Genomic DNA, 25,007 nt, shown 5'->3' on the forward strand with positions numbered 1-25,007 from the left:
TAGTCCTGCTCTTCTTCCTGTCCTATATCAGTTCAGTAGTATCAGGAAAAGATGCTTATACCATATCTGACCTACCTGACTTTATGCGTTAGAATTTAGATGTCCTTCATTGATAACTATTTACACATCGCATATGCTGCTCTGGTTCTAAAAGGGAAACTAGGTATTAAAATTTAAATTTGATTCAACTTAATAGAATTTTCCCTGAATATCTATCTGATACATACATATCAAATTTTCCTTCATGAAAATGCCTTCCATATAGCTGTAACTTGAATCTAAATTAAGCTTCATTGTTAATTACATATTAAGTAGTCCTTAAGACTAATTATAGGGAAAAGCAGGGTATGAGAATTTAGAAAAGAAAATGAATGCTAGTTCATTAGAAGATGTAGTTTAATAAAAATTTATTTTCCTATTAAATGTATAAATTATCACTTTATGTCTTTTGGCTCCTTAAAGCTAAAGACTTTTTTATACTCGTAATTTAATTTAGAATTTACTATAACCAAAATTTACCCAGTGTTCTAAGGCAGCCAATCTTTCAGAAATGTGGCAATGTTATTAAGAAGGCCGAGAGAGACAGCATAACTTACAGGCTCTAAAATAGCGGCATCAGGCTCCAAGTCCTAGTGCCACCACTCATTAACTTTATGACTTTGAGCACATTGCATATCTTCTATGTTATGAAAAGAATAATAGCTTATTCTAACTTACATGTTCATTGTGTTTGAGCAACAAGATGGTGTATTAAAGAGGTTGTTAAGTTGCTGTACAATTTTTTCTTAATTAGAAAAGCATACTTCAGACGATTAATTCATATCACACTGAGCAGTCAATTGGGATGAGATATTTAAAAAGCCACCTAGACACAATTTTTTTTTAATCTTAAATGGGAGTAGGTAATGTGCTTACTTAATCCTAGAAAAACAAAGCTGGCTATTCATTTAAATGAAATTGCTTTAGAGTACAAATCAACCCTTCATCTCTTGGTTACTATACGCAAAAGTTTTTCATTGAACCTTTGGCCAACATTCATTCTGTGCCGATCACTGTACTGGGTTAGGGGTGGCAAAAGAACTAAGTGTTTTGGTTGCAGCCTCAAATTAGTTATACAACAAAGGAAACAAGATTGATAGGAAGGCTGATGCTGTAAGCTACATTAATAAGCAATGACCATCTCCTGGTAGAGCTGTATTTCTAGAAAGGGCTCTGGTTATCCAAATAGCCATAGTCACAGCAGGCTCAGATTTGCTGTCCCACTGCTGGGCAACTTTCCCACAGACTTACAGAGCCTATTGTAAGGAAAGATTATTTTGCTTAGTCTTGTCTTTAAATTCATAGATAATTTAAAATTAAGTAGTTTATGATGGTTTTCATGACGAAATATATTAACTACTAGAGGCCCGGTGCACGAAATTCGTGCATGGGGGGGTGTATCTCTCAACCCAGCCTGCACCCTCTCCAATCTGGGACCCCTCGACGGATGTCTGACTGCCCGTTTAGGCCCGATCCCTCTCACAATCCAGGACTGCTGGCTCCCAACCACTTGCCTGCCTGCCTGATTGCCCCTAACAGCTTCTGTCTGTCAGCCTGATCACCCCCTAACCACTCCCCTGCCAGCCTGATCGACACCTAACTGCTCCCCTGCTGGCCCGATTACCCCTAACTGCCATCCCCTGCCGGTCTGGTCACCCCTAACTGTCCTCCCCAGCAGGCTTGATCACCCCCAACTGCCCTCTCCTGCTGGCCTGGTAACCCCTAACTGCCCTCCCTTGCCAGCCTGGTCACCCCTAACTGCCCTCCTCTGCAGGCCTGGTTGCCCCCAACTTCCCTCCCCTGCAGGCCTGGTCCCCCCCAGCTGCCCTCCTTTGCAGGCATGGGTCCCCCCCAACTGTCCTCCCCTGAAGGCCTGGTCTCCCCCAACTGCCCTCCTCTGCTGGCCCAGTCACCCCTAACTGCCCTCCCCTGCTGGCCTGATCACCCACAACTGCCCTTCCCTCAGGCCATCTTGTGTCCACATGGGGGCAGCCATCTTGTGTGTTGGAGCGACGGTCAATTTGCATATTACTCTTTTATTAGATAGGAAGTTACATTTTTGTAGCACCCTAAAGTTTTGGCTCTCTTTTGAATTTTACTTTGTTCTTAAGGAAATGTTAGAGCTCTTTCGAGGTCATTCTTTTAATGAGCACAATTTTTATTACCTCTTGTATCTGATTATCTCGGCTATGTTTTAAGACCTGTATCCTAATAGGCAGGCTTGCTCAAGTCAAAGAGATAGTAAAGTAAAACTTGCCTGAAAGGTGAATTCAACAGTTGAACAGTTAATTGCCTATATTAATATGAATATTCTGGTGGAAAGGTCACATATACTGAATTACTTTCTTTGTTAATGCAGCACAGTAATTGATTACTAATTTTGTACTTATTGTTATATTTCCTCTTCTCTTAGGATTCAATGTGGGCAGGAGTGCTGGTGGGAGATCGACAGTCAGGGAGATTAACCGGGATGCTTGCCATTTTCCTGGTTTTCCAGTCCTTCAGTCATTCCTTCCTAAGCACACTAATGTCCCTGCCCTCTATTTCCTGCTCATGGCATTGTTCCTGCAGCAGCCAGTTAGTGAGCTGCCAGAGAACCTGCAGGTCAGTGTGCCTGTCACCAGCAGCCGATGTAAGCAGGGTTGCCAGGTAGGAATTACCTAGTAAGGTGTAAGTGTAATTATATATGCCCCCCGAATCACCATAGGATAACGGGTGAACCATAGTAAAACCACTGATTCTATCTCTTTCTGACATTTAGGGTTTGATTTGGGACAGAAAAATCGGAGAGTAGCACAGAAAATTTTTCCAAAAAGAAATCATTTATCTTTATTTGGTCTTTTATTCTTTATGGTTACTCTATATGATTGTACATGCATAAAAACTTTGGATGATATTTGAATAGTGATCTAAAGAATTCTGTTGAGTTGTGTGGTTTTATCTAGAAATATAATTTCATTTCTGTAGAATTAAAAATGAGGGGAGTGAATGGAGGAAAAAGGGGGACATATGTAATACTTTCAACAATAAAGATTTTTTAAAAATAAAAAAATTAGAGGAATGTATGTGTATCAAAATTAATTGGGTAGGAATGACAGGATTCTTAGTGCAAGTCAGCCTGATTATAAAATTGTTTTCGATTTCTTAATGGTAACAACATCTATGTTAGGAAAACAGTAAGGCTTTGCTTGATTTCTAATTGAAGACTGTTGTGGATATCTATATATAGATTATGTTGATGGCACCTCAGAGACTTAGAAATTTAGTTTTAAACCCAACTATGTGTGCATCATAATGCCAAAAGGCTATTCAAATCAATTTTAGTAGTTGACAAAACCTCTTAAATGAAACCACTGAGTCTATACCCTTACATTAAATCAAGATAAAGAGTCATGCTTAGCAGATTTTTGTTGGTTATGTAATTTTTCAAAATAAGCATGACACCATAAAGTGTTATATAAACTGCTAGGAATAAATCTCCTCAAACAGATTTTTATTTTGTCAAATCTTATCTGTATGTAATTTTAAAAGTGAATTAGATCTTTAAAAAATCCTGCTTAAAATCATCAGTTCTAAATTTCATCTCCTGGCTAATTAGCATGTATTTTATTTGTTTTCTTTAGAGAAAAAAGTAGAAAACAATGTTTTAACACAAGTACCTAAGACAGGAAGATACATAAATTCACTCTTTCTTTATAAGTAAAAATGAGTTTTAAAATGTAGGAAGGAGTACGAGGTCTCTGTCTCTTCATCATTGCTCACTTTGAAAAAAACTAACTGGTTTCAAAGAAATTGTAGAATATGAGAACTTATGAGGGTCTCTACTGGGAAAAACTGCCAGTGGCTCATCTTCACTTTCCCCTCTGCAGTTTGATTTAGATTCCATTTGGACATTTATCTTCGGAGTTCCTGCCTCCAGTGGAACTGTGGTCTCTTCCATTCATAACGTGTGCACTGAAGCTGCTTTCTTGTTGCTGGGAATGCTCCGCAGCATGCTGAACTCGGTAAGTTCACGAGACACTAACACCTGCTGATACTTCCTCTTCGTGATACTTTTTTAAAATAGAGGGATCTTTGGAAAGCTCCATATGTACTGACAGCATGGTCTCTGGAACTCAGCCTCCCTGGCTTGTTATCTGTGGGACAAGGACGAACCATGCAATTGTTAAGACCGCAGACTCTGGTTTCAAATCCCATCTCTGGTACTTAAGACATACTAACCTCTATGTGCCTCCGTTTCCTTACGTATAAAATGCTGGTGTTAATGGGATATATCTCTTAGGGTTGTTGTTGAGGATATAATGATTTAGTATATTCACAAAGCACTTACAAGAGTACTAAGTATATAGTAAGCGCTTCAAAAGTTTAACTGATATTTTTAGTGTCAAAATATATATTACAATGTGTACATTTATAATGAATATAATGATTATATATTGTAGTATATTTCATTATGTTATTTGAATTTTTTAATTATTTTTATTTCAAGATTAAAAATTAGTATAAGTTTTAGTTTGTATTTGTTTTTCCTAATTATTTTTTAACTTACATATGAAGAATGTAAAGAGGAAATGACAAAATGTATGTTCCTGTCTATCTTACAGGAGTACTATGAATAAGAACTTAATTTTTTTACACAATTTAAGATTACATTATAAGAGGAATTATTAATGAGAATCTTTGGTTTACAAGTACGTGACAAATCTAATTGTGCTCAAACTATTCTTATGTCATTTTAGAAAAGAATATTGCCCTTACATGTATTAATTTAGAATGCTTTACAATTTATGTTTTGGTTCCTACTCATAAACAAATACAAACATCTAAGTTTTTAAAAAGCCACTGTCTGAGGAAGTATCAAAAGATAGGCATTATTCAGGTGTATTCTGTGTTTGTCACTGTTTTATCATCATCATTGCTGTTGTTATATTGTTGTTAAGAAAAACCACACTACTGTATGTCTTCTGTACTCTGAATATTCTACTATAACACAGCTTCACTTCTGACACTAGTCACCAAATATGTGGGGGGGGTTGCTACAGAAGCTGGCCATCCCACAATTCAGTTCAGGTCTGTCATTGTCTACCTGGAGAGAGCATTAGGCCCCACAGGTTAAGGACTCGGTCCCACAAGATGACCCCTAGACTTCAGACACCAATCACAAGTCCAGTGTTGCCTGTGCTTCTGACTTACTGGCTGTAAATTGAAGGTTCCCATGACTTGAGAAAACGTTTTACTGACTAGATTACCAATCCTATCTAATAAAAGAGTAATATGCAAATTGACCATCACTCCAACACACAAGATGGCTGCCCTCATGTGGTCAAAGATGGCTGCTCCCATGTGGACACAAGATGGCCAGCAGGGGAGGGCAGTTCGGAGGGACCAGGCCTGCAAGGGAGGGCAGTTGTGGGAGATCAGGCCAGCAGGGGAGGGCAGTTAGTGGTGACCAGGCTGGCAGAGAAGGGAAGTTGGGGGTGACCGGGCCTGCAGGGAAGGGCAGTTGGGCGGAACCCAGGCCTGCAGGGGGTAGCTCTTGGGGGGAACCAGGCCTGCAGAGGAGGGCAGTAGAGGGGACCAAGCCTGCAGGGGAGGGCAGTTAGGGGTGACCAGGCCTGCAGGGGAGGGCAGTTAGGGGCAATCAGGCTGACAGGGGAGCAGTTAGGCATCATTCCGGCTGGCAGGGAAGTGGTTAGGGGGTGATCAGGAAGGCAGGCAGGCGAGCAGTTGGGAGACAGCAGTCCTGGATTGTGAGAGGGATGTCCCAGATTGGATAGGGTGCAGACTGGGCTGAGGGACACACACACCCCCACCCCCGTGCACGAATTTCGTGTACCAGGGCTCTAGTTTATTATATAAGGTTATGACACAGAAACCACCAGATGGAAGAAGTGCATAGAGAGGGTATCTGGGAAGGGGAAGTGGAGCTCCTGGTCTGTCCTTGTCCTGCTCCTTTCCCAACACCTCCATATGTTCACCAACCCAAGACCAGTTGGAACGCCATCCTTCTGGATTTTCATGGAGGCTTTGTTACATATAGCACATTTGGGTAAATTGGCCATCAGTGATTGAACTTTATCTCCAGCCTCTGTTCCCCCACTGGAAGTTGGGGGAGGGGGAGTGGGAGGGGCCTCTAGGGCTGAAAGTCAACCCTTTAATCCTGTGATTGGTCCCCTGGCAAGCCTCTATCCTCAGGGCCTCTCCCAAAGTCATCTCATTAACATAAACTTAGCAGTGGTTGAAAAGGCCTTGTTATAATTAACAAAAGTCACTTTTATGGCTCATCACTTTGGACATTCCAGGGGTTTTAGGAGTTCTGCCAAGAATGGGATAAAGACCAAATATATATTATTATAAATCACAGTTTCACATTTCATAATAGTTAAAAGCATTGTTCTTGTCATTTTACATAAGGAAGGTGAAGTAACTGAACTTCCCATCTTTTATCTCACCCCCAACTAGGGCATCATGGAGGATGGGGCAGTTTTGTTGGTAATTCAGCCACTATTGGCACCAGCTGTAGTCATGTCCATAATGTCGAATAATCAAAGCCACTGACTGCAGTTATTGAGCTGTGAGCACTGATGAAGAGATAGGCATCCTGTCAATTTCTAAGGGCATTGTTTTTGTTTTAGCTTATTTCTGGATTTGTTCTTGTGTGTGGTTTATGAGAGTTCTGGACTATCGGTATATCCGGTTTTAGAAGAGTAGTGAGTAGTGCATTTTTGTGAAGTACTTTATAGCAGTGTCAGTTTCCTAATGTATTTTTTTTTTTCTTGTCCCTGTGACAGCCATGGCAGTCAGAAGAAGAGGGATCTTGGCTCCGAGAATATCCTGTGACCCTAATGCAGTTCTTCAGATACTTGTATCACAATGTCCCGGACCTGGCCTCCATGTGGATGAGCCCCGACTTCCTGTGTGCATTAGCAGCCACCGTCTTCCCCTTCAACATCCGCCCTTACTCGGAGATGGTAGGAAAGGGGGAGGCAGTGTCAAATTGGAATTAGTCTGCTCCAATGGGTAGCTGATTTTTTTTTCCTGTCGGTCTTAAGTTTCTCACCATGTTACAGTTTCATAGCTCTCTCCTTCACCTCTTACATCATTACCTGGTGTCTGGCTCCCCACTCTCCTTCTGCTTTCCCCTAAAATAACTGTGAGCTCAGCTTCCTGTTCTCATTTACCGTATTTTAGTAAGTTCCTTGTTAGTGACTTCCTCTCCAAGTCATCTTGGATCCGTTTCTTATTTTATGGGATTGATAGCTGTGTAGTTGTGAAGTGTGCTGTCCAGGCCACAGAACTCTAGTCACACCAGAGTCACCTCTACTTTATCTCAGGAGTTAGGCATTCTCTAGATTCAGTCTTCACAAATTAATTATATAGCATTGGTGGTCGCTATTAAAAAAATGAAATATGAGTATCCTTTTTATTCAACTTTTCTTATTTCATTCAACTTTTATTTTCCATATTTTGTACTAAGATTAATAGAAAAATATTAGATTATAATCATATATAGTATAGATACTTCTTTTGTCCTTGAAAACAAACCCAAAAGACAGTTATTCCTCCATAGTACTTCTATCATGATGTTTCTTATTTCCACCTAAGTTCTTCATACTCATTTTTTTCACATATAAAGGTGAAATGCTAATTCTAAAATTGTAGGGATTTTTTAGGATAAACACAAGTACAACACGTGACCTTCACACTGTGGTTTACTTATAATTCTAAAATCCTCATTTTTATCAAAAGTAGACCTTTATAATACTTCAGTGTCCTTTCTTTGTCAGCATCTTATACTCTGTTTTCTAGCCCTTTTTTCTTTTTCTTTTGGTTTGAAATTGGCACTAGTTTTGTCTTATGTATTTATTTGGGTTGGGGTTTTTTTTTGTTTTGTTTTGCTAGGTCTTTATCTGAAAATGACATTTGACTTCACAGGAGGTATATTTTCAATATGCCAATATAGTTATTCTCATTTTATTTCATTTAAGTGCAATTATCCACAGTATTTTAGAGATAAAATTAAGCATACAACAGATACATGGTTTAATCTTAGAAAGAGCATGTGTTGAGTAACTGTGACATACAATACCTGATTACTGCCTTGAAAGGAGGGGCCAAGTAAAGCGAAGTGCAGTAATGCATTGAGTAGCTTAATAGGTAAGAGTTGAAGAAAAATACTGGTGCTGCTACAATTTGGTTTTTAGAAAATAAAATTGAATGAAACTAGCTTCTCTTCCCACTTGGTTTTGCTAGGTGACTGATCTCGATGATGAAGTTGGGTCTCCAGCAGAAGAATTTAAAGCCTTTGCAGCCGACACAGGGATGAACAGGAGCCAGTCTGAGTACTGCAACGTGGGTGTCAAGACATATCTGACCAACCACCCCGCTAAAAAGTTTGTTTTTGACTTCATGCGGGTTTTAATAATAGATAACCTCTGTCTCACCCCTGCAAGCAAGCAGACGCCACTAGTTGATCTTTTGTTGGAGGTAAAGACAAATATATTCACATCTGTTTTGCATTGTTTTTATAATTAGAACATTAAAACCAAGCATGTTTTATGCTAAAAACCTCTCATTTTTCTAATTCTTCTGGGTTGTATAGGCAAAATATATCATGGGCTATGGGGATATTTTAATTCAGATGTACTATACTATGTATTCTATCAATTTATTTCTCTCCTTTTCGTTTCTGCAAGCGTGTCCCTTTATCACCCTTTAACATCCTTTCCCTAGACCAGGAATTGACAAACTTCTCCTGTTAGGGCCACATTGGAAATATTTTAAGTGTTGCAGATTACACAGTCTCTGTCACAACTGTTTAACTATGCCATTAGAGCTAGAGAGCAGCACGGACAGTACATAAACTGTGTTTTAACAAAACTTTATCTGCAAAAACAGGCATAGGCTGGATTTGGCCCAATAGCTTTAGTGTATCCGGGCTCTGAAAATAGCACATTTTATTGAAGATTCAATCAGTGCTGAAGACTGCTTTTCTCTTTGAGGGACTTCCTACATGCTCTAGCAGTATGGCCCCTGAAGCTGCGCTTTCTTTGCTCCCTCTAGTGGTTAACACAGTTAACCTTTTACTAAAACCTCAAAATCACAGTAGATGTTTTATCTTATTCATGGGCAACTATCTCAGTTTGGTCAATTAAAAGAAATAAAAATGTAATTTAGGTTCCAGGCATGTTAAGCATTTTAACTAGGATCCCAGTGTTTAATGTTGTCAGAAAAATAGTCAAGTTCATCAATACGCCTGTATAAAACATAGAATTTAAAAGCATACCTGGTAGAACTTGTCCTTGGAAACTTTAAAAATAAAAATAGAGATGGCCAGTATCTCAGTGCATCAGGTAAGAATTTAAAGCATTCTACACAAAATGAAAATAACAGAATAAAGTTCAGAAGAGGTGTGTGTAAAAATGTATAACTGAGCTACGAAATAAAATACACACATATGAGCTGAGTGTATGGAGCCAGTAATTACAGTTTCAGTCTTAGAGGAACCCTAATAGCCCATTAACTAACCATGCATAAATGATATCATTGTCTTTTATTTGGCTTTCTGTAGTGGTCAGTAAGGAAAGTTTGAGACAACATGTATTAACCTTGAGGTAACCTTCTCATTGTTGTGGACATTAACTTGCCCCGCTGATAAATTGACTAATTGTTCTAGGAAGTTGGGTGGTAGTTACATTTCAGGGAGAAGATTGTCAAGATGGACACTCCCAGATAAACTGTAAATTCTATCATATTTCCTGTTTCTCACAAAATTCACAGTGTCTTGGTATGTTCTTTATGAATTGTTGACATTTAACTATAACAACATCCTTAGCAGTTCTAAAATAGGAAGATATGATACCAGATAATAAGAGAGGTACAAATTTGCTTTTAAAAGTTAAACTTAATACTTTGAGGAAATTCAAATCTAAAACACCCATATAGAATATACATACAAAAATATTTAGTGAAAATAGTATTCACTTTGGGTCTTCTTATGGTATAAAAAAATAAATTACAAGCTTATGATTTCAAAAGTTATGATTATAAAGTCTTTCTCGCTGAAGAAATTCAAGAAGAGAACTCTCTTATTCTGAATTTACCATTTACCTGCATGAAGGAAGGGGTTTGAACCGACTGATTTTCAGTCTAATACACTCGAGCAGGCCATCTTCAGTCTTACGATTGTTGAAATTTTGTCATTAGAGTATTTACTTACTTGCTTACTAGTATATCTACAAAAGAGTATGTGAAATTTTCTTTATTAGCAATCTGTAAAAATAAAAGATTCCTCCCTAGTTGATTTGTCTCAAGGGTGAGAGCATCCGCCTGCGGACTGAAAGGTCCTGGGTTCGATTCCAGTCAAGGGCACATGCCTGGGTTGCAGGCTTGATCCCCAGTAGGGGCCATGCAGAAGGCAGCCAATCAATGATTCTTTCTCATCATTGATGTTTCTATCCCTCTCTCCCTCTTCCTTCCTCTCTGAAATCAATTAAAAATAAATAAATAAAAGATTTCCATTCATATACTGGCTTGAGTGTGGTACTGAGGCCAGATACAAGGGAAGCACTGTGGTCTGAAGTGAAAGATATCTGGTTTGAAATCTGACCTGTGTATTATATAAGTATTTTCATCTCACTGAGCTAAATTCATTCTCTGGGGAATATTATATACTGTCTCCTCTACATGATTGTTATGAAAGTTAAGTATACGTAAATCACCCAGGTCTGTTTGGCTCAGTAGATAGAGCATAGGCCTTGGGACTAAAGGGTCCTAGGTTCAATTCCAGTCAAGGGCACGTATCTTGATTGTAGGCTCGATCCCTGGTTGGGGTGTGTGCAGGAGGCAAACAATTGATGTGTCTCTCTCACATTAATGTTTCTCTCTCTGTTTCTCCCCCTCCCTTCCACTCTCTCTAAAAAATCAATGGGAAAAATTCTCAGGTGAGGATTAACCAAAATATAAATGAAGGAAGGAAGGGAAGGAGAGAAAGGAAGGAAAGGAAGAGAGGAAGGAAGAAACCTAAATCACCCAGTAAAAACTATTTTGAGAACGTAAATGTGTGCTGATTATAGCTGTGTGACCTTGGCCAGCTTCAGTTCTCTTCACCCCTTATAGTTTGTCCATCTTTAAAGTGGCATAAAAATTCACGCTGTCTCTGAGGGCTGAATTAAGATAATACATTTAATATTGATAATACAGGCATATGAGACTTACACAACCAGGTGGCCTGTATTAGCTTGTACAAGGTGTCAGTGAGTCTTTTCCCAGCTTCCGTTCCTCATCGTCCTCTACTGTCACCACCTGGCATCTTTTGGAGAGTCAAATGGATTTGCTGCACGTGACCGTAGCAGAAGGAAAGTGAATGAGAGCAGATCACAAAGTATTTGCATACAGTTTCCTGAAGGAATGATAAACTAAGGGGGCTGAGTTGGAGTGTGTGCCTGTCTGATACTATAAGCAATTTTCTATAGTCTGAAGAGCTTGCTACTCTATTCCAGCTGTCTTGTCACCCCCACTCATAGAAGTAAAACCCACCCTGGCTGACTGCGGGACAGGTAATACAAACCAAGAGAAAGTGGGGAGGTGGCCGAAACCGGTTTGGCTCAGTGGATAGAGCGTCGGCCTGCGGACTGAAGGGTCCTGGGTTCGATTCCGGTCAAGGGCATGTACCTTGGTTGCGGGCACATCCCCAGTGGGAGGTGTGCAGGAGGCAGCTGATCGATGTCTCTCATCGATGTTTCTAGCTCTCTATCCCTCTCCCTTCCTCTCTGTAAAATATCAATAAAATATATTAAAAAAAAAAAAAGTGGGGAGGTGGGCAAAGAGGGCACTATAAAATAACAGAGAAGAGAACAGTCGGGGGGATACTGCAGTCAGAATGAAAAAGCTCCAAACTCTTCTTTAAAGGCTTCAGCCTCATTGCAGAGACAGCAGAATAGCAAAGAGCTTTCGTCCCAGAGCCACAGTGCTCTCACCGTGGGCAGAGGACGTCCCCGGGCTGTTTGGCCTGTGCACAGGAGTTTCTTCGAAGTATCCCCAGGCCTCTCAAAGGGGGCTTTGATTCTTTGCAGACTGATGTTGTTGACTGGCTTCACTGTTTTCACAAAAAGACAGATCTGACAGTCAGAGGCTGGAGAAGATCACAGTGCTTACCAGGTCTTCATTCTGCTCTGAACTCATCCTGTTGTCTATTGGGCCAGCCAGGTTTATCTAAAAGAATGATGAGATTGTAGCAGAATTGCTCTTGTGCATTTGTTAACTTTACAATTGAGATTTTTAGTAGAGGTAGAGAGTATGGCACAGCAGGGGAGGTCATGAACTTTGGCAACAAAAAAATAGGTTAGCCCTGGCCAGTTGGTTGGTCGTTGAACCAGGCACTGAAGGGTTGCCATTTTGATTTCTGGTCAGGGCACATGCCCGGGTTACAGGCTCAATCCCCAGTAGGGGATGTGCAGGAGGCAACCGATCTGTATTACGCTCTCACATCAATGTTTCTCCCTCTCCCTTCTCTCTCTCAAAATCAAATAAAAAATATTTCAAAAAAATAATAAATGAAGACTTGGGTGTGTGTGTTTTTTAAAAGGAAGAGAAAAAAAAAGAATATCCTATTTGTGACTTGACCACATGAATTAACCTTTCTAAACCTCAGTTACCTTATCTCTAAAATGGGGATGATAGTATCTACTTCAAAGAGATATTTTACAGATTGAGATAAGGTACATAAAACAAAGCACTGAGTTTGACATATAATAATAGTCCAATGAATTATTTAAAAACAAACAAGTACCTTTGAGACAATTATGCATACATTCATAACATCTTAAGTCATTTAAAAATTGGGCTGCTATAAATCTCAGCAAGAACATTTGAAATTGGCACTTAGAGCCAATAACAAGTATAAATTCTGGTCACGATCACTCATGTAACAACTTCAGTGAGAGGAAAACAGGATTAAATGCCCATTGGTGTTTGAGCCCGCCGTAAATCCTGTAGAATACAAACAAGTACTTTTAATCAAGTAAAAATAAATATTGTTGATTGATCAAGCTACTTCTCTATGTTCTATGGTCCCTCTGTTTTGCAGACTTCAAAACTTTGTCTAGTTAAGAATTGATAAAACCTACTCATTACTACTTATCCCTTGAGCTGATTATGATCCAGAGTAGATTTTTAAGTTTTTATCTGTATCTCAAAATAAACTGCTAGATCTCTTGAAAGTGAGGTATAAGAATAGATTATCAGATAGTTATTAAATATTTGTGATGTTTAGAATACTATTTTTGGAGGAATTGATTCAAAAGGAGATATTTCACCTTGGCTTCAATGTTTTAAAATTCTGTGGTCAGAAGTATAAGAATATATATAATCTCAAGTTATATTATTTACGAGTAAATTATTTTAATTCTTTGATACATTTAGTAATGTAATTATGGTTGAGTCTTTGTTTAGTTGGTTCTGTTTCTAATTCTTCATTTTATTGATTAGGCTTCCCCTGAAAGATCTACAAGAACTCAGCAAAAAGAATTTCAGACTTATATTTTGGATAGCGTGATGGACCATTTGCTTGCAGCTGATGTGTTACTAGGTAATACTGTTTTATTTTCACTTTAAAGGTATCTATAATCACTCTTCTTCTCTCTCTACATCCCAAGTATATCTTCTTTTTAAATTCATCTTTTTCTTCTTTTCTGTTCATTTCCCCCTCTTGTTGGTATCCTATATAACACAACCCTAATATGCAGAACGACCGTTGGAAGGGAATGATCAGTCGCTATGATGCACACTGACCACCAGGGGGTAGACACTCAACGCAAGAGCTGCCCCCTGGTGGTCAGTGCGCTCCCACAGGGGGAGCGCTGCTCAGCCAGAACCCTGGCGGTGGCGGAAGCCTCTCCCGCCTCCGCCAAAGTGCTAAGGAACAGAGAGCCAAGTGGTAAGGAGCAGCAAGCAGGCAGGCAGTAAGGAGCAAGGGGTCCTGGACTGCGAGAGGGATGTCCCAGAGGGGATCGGGCCTAAGCCAGCAGGCAGACATCCCCAGAGGGGTCCCAGGATGCAAGAGGGCTCAGGCCGGGCTGAGGGACATCCCTCGCCCTCCAGTGCACGAATTTCGTACACCAGGCCTCTAGTTTTTCTATAACGAGGAAAAGGCCCTCAGCTCTTTCCTTTGAATCTGGGATAAAGATCAACAGCAGGGAAGTACTTACGGTGCTTGTCCACATCTGTGCACACGGGGTGGCAGGAAGAGGACAAGGAAAGAGAAAAAATTTTTTTAATATATTACATGAATTACTATATTTTTATGAATATCAATACTTTTACATTAACTTTTTCATTGTAATATTTATGAATGTGGAGCTCCATGAATTCTCACCCAGACAATACGCCTGTATAAAACATCTCAGAAATGCATTGCCAGTACTCCAGAAACTCCCCTTCTACCCTGACCCAGATATGACTCAATAAATCATTGTCCCAACTTCTAAAACAACAGATTCCTTCTCTCTGCTTTTGAACTCGATATAAATGGAATCATACAGTATGTATTCTTTTTAGTCTAGTTTCTTACGTTCAACAGTGTGCATGTGAGATTTTTTCAGGTTGGATGTAGCAGGAGTTCATTATTACGTAATACTCCATTAGATGAATATCTAAACTTATCCACTTTGCTGTTGATGGGCATTTGTCAGTTTTCAGTTTGAGATGATTAAAAATAAAGCTGCTATAAACATTCTGGTTCATATGAGTCACATATACAGGGTGAGATAAAAGGTTTACAGTTGTGAGTATGCGAAACAGTTTATTCTTGTATTATTTGTTATTTATGGTATTATTTCCATACAAATAACTGTAAACCTACTTTTTGCTGCATGTACCCTCTATGTACAATATTTATACATATCTGCTGAGTATATATACCTATGAGTGGAATTGTTGGGTGATAGGTATGTATATGTTACTCTTTCGGACGGCTTCTATGACATAAATTCAGGACACATTAAAATGTTTTTTTTTCTGCATGTCTCTATCTAATTACAATAAAAATACAAATTTGTACATTTACAGTGGAGCTAACATTTATATGTGAAACAGTGATCCAATTTAAAGGTGAAGGAAAAGTAATGAGTTAGTATATTTGCTACTTGTGTTCCTGGTAATAATATTATTCATAGAATCTCCCTGTTCTTAAATTATCATATTTTTGCAAAGTAACTTGCCAAGAAATCTTTGGTATTGACTTAACATGCAATTCTCAAAGCATGGTATAAAATCAGACTTTTGTTTTTATCACTTGTGATACTGTCTATGTTGTACTATCTTACTACATCAAGACACAAAATGAAGAGTTTTGCGTAATGGAGTAATTTAGAGTTGGGTGGAAATAATCACAGTCAGCAGAGGCTCTAGAATTTCTAGAAAGGACAGGCTTGTGGGGGCACTCTGATAAAGAGCAGCTGGGAGAATTAGTGTTGAAGCATTATGCACATAGCAGACACTGGGCAGCTTTTACAAGACAAGAGAGACAGTGCTTGTGGCAGTCATTAGGGGGTGACACCACCACCCTGATGGTGCTTTATTTTTCACAATTCTCCTGAACCTCTCTTCTGCCTATATTGCTTCATCACTATTAAAGATTTGCTCCAAAATTGAGAGTTTTGTTTAATGGTTTATTTTAACCTTTATTAGTTTACAGCTAAAAATCTGTTGACTTTTCTCTGAAACAGAGATCATCTGTCACTGGCGGTTTAAGTTGAACAGTTTGCTTACCACAGACTGTCTTAAGGCAATAAGAGACTTCACAGTCTCAATCTATTACGTTTCTATCCTGCAGAAGTTGTTTCTTTCAACATTTATCATGATTTCTAGCCATGAACATCATTTTCTTAAAGTAGTGCCTAAGAGCTATTCGTCTTATTTCCATAGATGTGCTCATTTTGCCTAGCCTGATCTGTGTGAGGATCTGGTCTTATGCTGGTAGATACCAATTTTCTTAGACATCTTTTTCCTGCTGGAATTTAGGGGAAGATGCATCTCTACCTATTACCAGTGGAGGAAGCTACCAGGTATTGGTGAACAATGTGTTTTATTTCACACAACGTGTGGTGGACAAACTTTGGCAAGGCATGTTCAACAAAGAATCTAAACTTCTTATAGATTTTATAATTCAACTAATTGCACAGGTAATCCATTGTCACTATTACTTGTAGAATACATGTTTTCCAATTGAAAAACTTTTGCTAAGGTGTCAAAATTGTTGGAAATAAGTGTAACTAATAAGATAATGAATGTTAACATTTAGCATAAAACTCAGCTTATTAAAAGTGAATAAAAAATGTAGACTGGTAACCCTTTTTCCCCCTTACCCATATCGGGTGCCAGTGTGTCCCTTGTGAGGTTATCTGGTTCTGTTAGGCTGTGAGCTCTTGTTGTCTCCCCACGGGTATTGCTGTTTGCTGCCCAGATAGCTAGTTTCCTTTTAATTTAAATAATTTTAAGTTAATAAATTTGATAAGTTTTTTACAGTATGATTCATCAGTGTGTTAAGACTAACAGAGCATGAAGATATCAAAGGATTATTCTCTTCTTGTCATTGAATCTTTACAAAGTCTACTGTAGTCCTTGTTCCTTTGAAGATGTTACTTTGGTGTGTGTTGGTGGTGCCTTTGCCTAAGGAAAATTTGCCTGGTTTACCATGAGTGATTATTATTTAACACATTATGTAGAAAGTAGGAAATACTGTTATCATATTTTATTAGCATATGGTTCATAGGTTCTTTCTTGTCATCTAAGAATTACTTAAGAACTAAATTTGTATTTAAGCCAAAGAGAGAAGTTCTCAAGTGAGAGAATGATACTGGAATATTAAAAGTTTTTAACTAAAAATTTTAGGTGATTTTTTTCTTAGTAGTTTGGAGTAGAGACCATTCACCCTAACAGCTTGTGCGGTAGGAGGCTACTCAGATGGCACTTCCTCATGTTCTTGGCAGATGTATTTTTACATAGCACTCATCTCATTAAATTCCATTATGTGTCTCTTGGATTCTGAACCCCATAATAGCAAGCTTTATATTTTTTAATTTAGCAACCCTGTACTTAGCATGTCATCTGGTACATAATAAATGTAGTAAATGTTCATATGTGAATGATAAGCAGATCTTTTATTTTTGCCCATCTTACTGAATAAAGTATCTTTCATATCCTTAGTCAAAGAGAAGATCCCAGGGACTGTCCCTGGATGCGGTCTATCACTGCCTCAATAGGACGATCCTGTACCAGTTCTCTCGGGCACACAAAACTGTTCCACAGCAAGTAGCTCTCCTTGATTCCCTCCGGGTCCTGACTGTGAACAGGAACTTGATCCTGGGACCTGGGAACCATGACCAAGAATTCATCAGTTGTCTGGCTCACTGCCTTATTAATCTGCATGTTGGAAGGTAACTCCTTTAGGTTCAGTTTGCCACCTTGAATTTGTCTTTGATGTTATTTCACTAAAACTTTCGGTTTTATTTTTATTGATAGTAATAATTCTTTTTCCTTTAATCTCAGTTTTATCTAAAACTTAATGCAAAAGGTAAAAGTCAACTGTTGCTTTTTTTCAATGAAATGCATATTTTTTTAATTTTCTATATCTTCAAACTTTTCACTAATCACCCTATGTATATAATTTTAAAAAGATTTAAAGTAAATAAAATACACATTGTTGGAAGTTGAGAGGAATAAAAAGAAAAGAATACAGTGAATAAATACAATGGTGTATGGTAAATGGGTGAAATTAGTATTTTTTCCATTGATTGCTTTGTCAGATATTTCTATAGTGACTGCTGGGTCCAGGCATTGAATTAAAGACTGGAATGTGAACAAGAAAGACCCTGTGGCAGGGCCTTGGAGTGTGCAATCTAGGAGGGAGGACAGGTAACTAAGCAAGACCAGTCAGGTGTGCTGAGTGCTAGAAGCTAGAATCAAGGTGCTTTGGAAGCATTTACTGGGTGCCACTCACCTGGAAGAAACACCTGCTAAGTTACATCTTGAACCTGGTTGATGAAGAGGTTAACCCTTCAAAGAGGTCGAGGAAGAGGGATGTGGGAAGAGCCATCTGTGTGATTGCCCAGAGGGGAAAAAAAATATGACACATTTGAGAAACTACAAGTACTTCACTGCTGCTGGAGGAAAGAGTGCTGTGATTAAGACTGGAGAGGGGGCAGGGGCATGGGCATAGGAGGAGAATGTTCTTAATGAACTTTTTGTAAGTTTTAGGTAAAAATGTTCATCAAAAAGTGTCTTAAATATTAAGATGTTCATCTCAATGCTGTAGTTTAGTGTAATTACATTTAGTCAAGTGGATTTGTGAGACCACCCCTTAAAATGGCATTTTTATTATAATCTAGCCATTCTGTTTTGTGCATCTGCTGAGTGTGGTCTGTCAATCGTGGAGCTTTGTAATCGCGTTAATAGAGCCAACATTTACTTGTGTCTGCAGAAAATACTTAGTTATTAGAGTTTTTTAGCTATAATCATTTCCTTCATATAGTTTAAACTGACACGTTTTTCAGCAACGTGGATGGATTTGGACTGGAAGCAGAAGCCCGCATGACTACCTGGCACATTATGATCCCCTCTGACATTGAGCCAGATGGTGGTTACAGCCAAGATATTAGTGAAGGTAAGTACCTCAGTTTTTTTCCCTTTCCTTCCACTCATTAATTGACACACCAGTCTCCCAGTGGGACATATCTGTAAAATACACTGATATGCCCACCAACATACACTGACATGGTAGCTGCGCATGTCCTTATGCCAAGATGGGAAAACCATAACCACTGATATTTCTAGACCTTAACGTTTTGTAGTAACATTGGGAGTCTTAATGATATTTCAGTTTACAATTCCTAGTGCAAATACTAACTTGGCACTTGCCATAAAGAGAGCTGCCGCCAAAACCGGTTTGGCTCAGTGGATAGAGCGTCGGCCTGCGGACTGAGGGGTCCCAGGTTCGATTCCGATCAAGGGCATGTAACTTGGTTGCGGGCACATCCCCAGTGGGAGGTGTGCAAGAGGCAGCTGATTGATGTTTCTCTCCCATGGATGTTTCTAACTCTCTATCCCTCTTCCTTCCTCTCTGTAAAAAATCAATAAAATATATTAAAAAAAAAAAAAAAGAGAGAGCTGCCTGTTGGTAGAGTTAGGCATACATAGCACGATAGAGGCAAATATTGCCTGATATGGATTGTCAGTACTACCATTTTTCTCTTTCTGTTCTCTCTCTATTTTTAATTTAGTTTTCTCGGTTAATTTGTTAAGTATTATGCCTGAAGGGCTTTGGGTGGATTGATTTATTTCCACATTGTTTAGTAAAAAAAAAAAAAAAAAAAAAAATAGATCATTATAGTAGTGTTTGTCTCCCCAGCAATATGGTGTGGTAGTTTTGCATATGATTTTATCCTTCGGAAGTCCAGCACTCAGTCTTTCAGTCATTTAAGCATTAACTTTTTCCCTCTTTTCACCAAAAGTTCTTGAACCCCCAGAAACTGAGGGCCCAGTGATTGTTTTCACCCCCTCCTCTATTCCCCTCAAGGACCTGACAGTTAAGCACATTGGTTCTCAGTGCAAGGTTCTCAGACTCGCAACATCCCCATCATTAGGGAACTTGTTAGAAAGCAGATTGTCCTCACTCAGATCTACTGAGTCAGAAACTCTGACCAGCAGTCAGCAGACCTCCAGGTGATTCTGGTACTTGCTAAGATTGACTATTCTAGAGCAAGAGTTAGACAAATTATTAAGGAATGCAGAGCAAGAGGGAATTTAATAGTAAACACTTAAAAATATCTTTATTCTTTTCTTTTGCAAAATATTTGAGAACAACTTAATTTTGAGCTTACCTTAAATATTGAGATCTCAAAATTTTCATGAGGGATATGATTTTTTTCTTATTTAGAAGAAGCTAGATAATGAAATATGTATATGATCTGCAATTTTATAAATAAAAATGTAGTTTTTTACATGAACATAAAGTTGTGTGTGGTTTTTTTGTGGTGTTTTTGTTGTTTTTTATGTTTTCCAACCACATTTTTGGTTATCTGAATAATCTTTTTTTACTGATCTGGATAGGATATAAAGCATTTTTTTTTTTTTTTGCCATAAGGACTGTAGTTGAAATTCTTAAATGTAATTCATGAAGAAAAATACTAATTTTATATTATTTTTTTATCTGTTTCTTTTTTTCATTTCCTAGGGCGGCAGCTTCTCATAAAAGCTGTCAATAGAGTTTGGACTGAATTGATACATAGTAAGAAACAAGCCTTAGAGGAGCTTTTCAAAGTCACTCTCCCTGTGAATGAAAGGGGCCACGTGGACATAGCCGTAGCGAGGCCGCTCATTGAAGAAGCTGGTTTGAAGTGCTGGCAGAATCATTTGGGTAAGAAAGTCTGCAGAGATCCTGTCACCAGGAGATTTACACATGGGTGTTAAATATGGGTGCACTTTAGATATGTAATTAAAACTTTCCTGAAAGGATATTATGACAGCAGTAGAAATAAAAATTAATACAGTATAACCAATTCTAGAATAATCATTCTAGATTATGCTGAGATTTGGCTTTTCTTCTCAGATTAAAAAATCTAAGTGTGTTATACATCAGGATTCTATGAGTTTGGAAAATAATATATTGCTTATAGCTTTAGTATGGTCACCATCATGGCTATGAGTCCACAATTCCTTGTCTTTTAATTCTGAAGTTCAAAAATCCCTGAAAACCCAAGGTTTTTTCATTAATTTGCTCCCAAAATTCACTTGGTAGCAAACCTAACCTATATTTATTCTACTTGGAATGAATATTTATACATTTTGCACAGAAATATTAATGTGTTAAAATATGGTTTATCACCATAGACCCTGTGGTAGTGTTATATAATGTAATTTAGTTTGTGTACTGTATCACCTTTTTAAAATTCAGAACATTTTAAATTCCAAAGTATACCTAGCATCAAAGATTTTAGATAGGGAATTGTGAATTGTTATTAACATAGAAACCAATTTCATTAAATTTACATATTACCTCAGAGCATGAAGTTTCAATGAAAGGTAAATTCAACCAGTGTAATAATTGTCAAGCAACTATCCTTATCCAAGATCACCAATAAAAAAGAGTGCATACCTAAGAGAATGTGTCTGTAGTGTAAACTGCTTCTGATAACTACAGAATTGTGGTTTGTCACCATGATGCCAGAGTATTGAAAGTAAGACTGATAAATACATGGAGAAATTGTAAAATAACCTGAGTTTAATTTCATAGCTCATGAAAAGAAATGCATCAGTCGTGGAGAGGCTTTAGTGCCCACCTCTCAATCCAAGCTGTCCCGCGTAAGCAGCGGCTTCGGTCTCTCCAAGTTAACAGGATCAAGAAGGAATCGGAAGGAGAGTGGCCTCAATAAACACAGCCTTTCCACCCAGGTACACTGTTTGGTTTAATTCATGATATGATTAGAAATTTATATTTCAGGGTTTAATTGTGGATGTTTATATAACACACTTAACATGTACACACACGACTTGAAATAGAACTTCTCCACATTTTTGCTTTAGAAGAGAGATAGAAATAACTCTAGCCCTGGCCGGCTTGACTCAATGGATAGAGCATCGGCCTGTGGGCTGGGGTACCGGGTTTGATTCCAGTCATGGACACATGCCCGGGTTCGAGCTTCAGTGGGGGGTATGTAGGAGGCAGCCGATCAATGATTCTCTCTCATCATTGATGTTTCTATCTCTCTCTCCCTCTCCCTTCCTCTCTGAAATCAATAAAAATATATGCAATAAAAAATAAAAAAACAACAGAGCAATCATTTGTCAAAAAAAAAGAACTCTAGATTGTGGTAATGTCTCTTGTTTTATTGTGATAGAATTGCATTATGAGTGCTGTGTGTTTACATCCTTTTCGTAACTGGACATAAGATGAGATTCAGATATTGATATATGATCAAACTATGGATGATTTTTATGAACTTTTGATTATTTTGTTACTGATATTTTAAAGTAATAGCAGAACAAAATGGCTTTTTAAAATAAATCATATATATATTGTATATATATATGCCTGTGACTAGTTTTTTTAAAAACTCATCTATTTGCAGTATTAATTTCTTCCTCATCATACTTTCTCTGCCATCCCCAAGTCTCGGTGGGAAAGGGTCTGAGAGGAACGGTGTGTATCCTTCATTTCAAGTGGCAGCTAGGGTTCCCAGTAAGCACAGTCTGAGAAGCAGTTTAGTGTGTGTGATGTTGATTGGGGTTCCCTTGTGGTTATTACCTATGAAAGAAGGAAGCAGGATCGGTCACAGGAAAATGCCAGGCTATAGTGCAGGTCCCGTGACATATTCAGCCAACCTAAGTAGACCTTCAGGGGCCAAAATAGCCTATCAGAGTTGACCGGTACTGAGCTGAAATAGCTGACCCCCAAATCAATCAGTCATTGGGTATGGGGTGCCCAGACAGCTCTCTGCAGCTGAAGTGATCCCTGAAGGTAGCAACAGCATTCCCAGAACTCAGCAGCAAGCCTTCCCTGATGGGGCATTGGGGTGGGGCAGGGAAGGGTTTTTGTGTTCAACACACATTCCTCCATTAGTTTCATCACATAAGTCATCTTTCAGAGCTTGTTGAGACTGTGTAGTGGTGACTTTAACTGAATTTTAACTAATTGTTCAGCATTAATTTCAAGGCTAGTTAACTCATTTTTTCCAGGAAATACATGAAATATTAAATTTCTTTTTCTGTCCATTGTCAGGAGATTTCTCAGTGGATGTTTACACATATCGCTGTTGTTCGTGACTTAGTAGACACACAATACAAGGAACATCAGGAGGTAAGAGTCCATAATCACAGTCTTGGTATGTTTTGCATTTCTGTAGTGACCTTTGTTGTCTCTTATGATGGCCTTCATTTTGAAGTCTGTTTTGTCAGATATGAGTATTGCTACTCCAGCTATTTTTTCTTTTTTCCATCACTTCACTCTCATCCTGTGTGTGTCTTTTGTTCTGAGGTGGGTCTCTTGTAGACAGCATATAGTTGGGTCATGTTTTTGTATCCATTCAGCTACCCTATGCCTTTTGATTAGAGCATTTAACCTATTTACATTTAGGGTTATTATTGATAGGTATTTATTTCCATTTTAATTCTGTAGCCTAGGTTTCTCTCTCTGTTTCTTCTCATTACAGCAGTCCCTTTAGCATTTCGTGTAATGCTGGCTTGGTGGTGAGGAACTTCTTTAGCCTTTTTTTTTTTTTTTTGTCCAGGAAGCTCTTTATTTGACCGTCTATTTTGAATGATAGCCTTATGGATATAGTAATCTTGGTTTCAGATCCTTGCTTTCCATTACCTTGAGTACTTCATGCCATTTCCTTCTGGCCTGTAGGGTTTCCAATGAGAAATCATGTGTCAGCCTTATGGGAACTGCTTTGTAGGTAACAGTTTGCTTTTCTTTTGCTGCCTTTAAGATCCTCTCTTTGTCTTTAATTTTTGGCATTTTAATTATGATGTGTCTGGGCATGGGCCTGTTTGGGTTCTTCTTGCTTGGGGTTATCTGTGCCTCCTGAACTTGTGCGAGTTTTTCCTTTACCAGGTTAGGGAAGTTTTCTGCCATTATTTCTTCAGTTACGTTCTCCATCCCTTTCTGCCTTTATGACTCTCTGGCACACCTGTTATTTTAATATTGTTACATTTCATGTTGTCCCACAGCTCCCTTAAGCTGTCCTCCTGTTTTTTAATTGTTTTTTTTCCCCTTTTTGATTCTCTGATTTTTTTCAACCCTGTTTTCAAATTCACTGATTCAATCCTCAGCTTCCCCTAATATGCTATGTATTCCTTCCAGTGTGTTCTTTATTTGTGCTATGTCATTCTTTATTTCTGTTTTCATAGTTACTATATCTTTTCTCATGTTATTGAGCACATTACTCTGAACTCTGTTTCAGATAAACTTCTTATCTCTGCTTCATTTATCTCTTCTTCTGGAGAATTCTCTTGTTCTTTGGAGTTTTTTTCTTTGTCTCCTCATTTTGGCTGCGCTTTGGGTTTGTGACTCTTAGGTAAATCCTCCACACCTCTCAATCTCTAATGCAGGACAGTGTTAAATACTATTTCTGACTAATTAGGTCAGGCAAAGACTTAAAGCCCTCCAGAGACTGCCTCTGCCTACAGACAGATAAGATTCTGACTTGAATTGCACCCAGGCAATTGTCCTGGGGTGTGGGGAGAGTTTTTTCCAACAGGGTGGGGCAATTGCTTATGCCTGGAGGCTGATTGTTATTTTTAGTCTCTTAAGTGGCCTCAGGGCAAGTTGTTTTCCAATAGGGTGGGGTCAACTGTGTTCCCCCAGGCAAGTCCTCCTGTATACCAAATGTGTGTGTGGGAAAGATGTCCTCCACTGCATGAGGGAGTGACTCAGCACAGGAAACCAGGGTGTCTGTCTTTTGAGCTTTAACCCCTGAGTCCCCAATCCTGGCTTCTTCTCACACAGTTTCAGTCCACTCTGTCCTCCCTCTGCTGGAGCACAAGGTGTGTGGCTCCTTAGGGAATTTTGTGCATTTAAGAGAGTGTCCTTTAAGAGAGTGTCTGAATTTCCAGCCGTGTCTCCCTGGCAGACAGCAACCCCACTGCTTTTCACAGCCAGATGTTATGTGGGTACCCTTGTGGTGCTTTCTGCTGGGGGGCCCACCTTAGGGATTAGACCTCAGAGTTCTCGGTGGCAACTCCCCACAGCTGAAATATCTCTCTGGGACTTCAGTTGCCGACTATGGGTGCCCGACCAGCCCTTTCGTGCCTCCACCCCTCCTACCAGTCTCTATGCAGCCTCCACTTTCGATCCTCGTGTATCGGGGTTCTCTCCAGCGAGTCTTCTGGTTGATTATTCAGGAAGTTTTTCTGTATTTCAGTTGTAATTCCAGTTTGGTCCTGGGAGCGTGTCCATGCAGCATCCACTTACT

The 25,007-nt window shown here is 38.9% G+C and overlaps 1 protein-coding gene across 9 annotated transcripts in view; it reads left to right on the top strand.

The window, feature by feature from the left end:
• WDFY3 (WD repeat and FYVE domain containing 3) overlaps nucleotides 1-25,007 on the top strand; it is a 284,218-nt gene that overhangs the window by 200,544 nt on the left and 58,667 nt on the right. For 7 of the 9 annotated variants that reach the window (XM_080682022.1, XM_080682020.1, XM_080682021.1 and 4 more), the window contains 11 exons: nucleotides 2,453-2,688; nucleotides 3,909-4,043; nucleotides 6,831-7,010; nucleotides 8,293-8,526; nucleotides 13,528-13,627; nucleotides 16,060-16,220; nucleotides 17,245-17,474; nucleotides 18,591-18,700; nucleotides 20,270-20,452; nucleotides 21,329-21,486; nucleotides 22,814-22,891. In XM_080682022.1, the coding sequence (XP_080538148.1) occupies nucleotides 2,453-2,688; nucleotides 3,909-4,043; nucleotides 6,831-7,010; nucleotides 8,293-8,526; nucleotides 13,528-13,627; nucleotides 16,060-16,220; nucleotides 17,245-17,474; nucleotides 18,591-18,700; nucleotides 20,270-20,452; nucleotides 21,329-21,486; nucleotides 22,814-22,891 (1,805 nt within the window). The remainder of the gene's footprint in view (nucleotides 1-2,452; nucleotides 2,689-3,908; nucleotides 4,044-6,830; nucleotides 7,011-8,292; nucleotides 8,527-13,527; nucleotides 13,628-16,059; nucleotides 16,221-17,244; nucleotides 17,475-18,590; nucleotides 18,701-20,269; nucleotides 20,453-21,328; nucleotides 21,487-22,813; nucleotides 22,892-25,007) is intronic. The other 2 variants (XM_080682016.1, XM_080682023.1) reach the window with 1 other exon arrangement.

The sequence above is a fragment of the Plecotus auritus genome, assembly GCF_963455305.1.
Source record: "Plecotus auritus genome assembly, chromosome: 1".
NCBI classification, from domain to species: Eukaryota; Metazoa; Chordata; class Mammalia; order Chiroptera; family Vespertilionidae; genus Plecotus; species Plecotus auritus.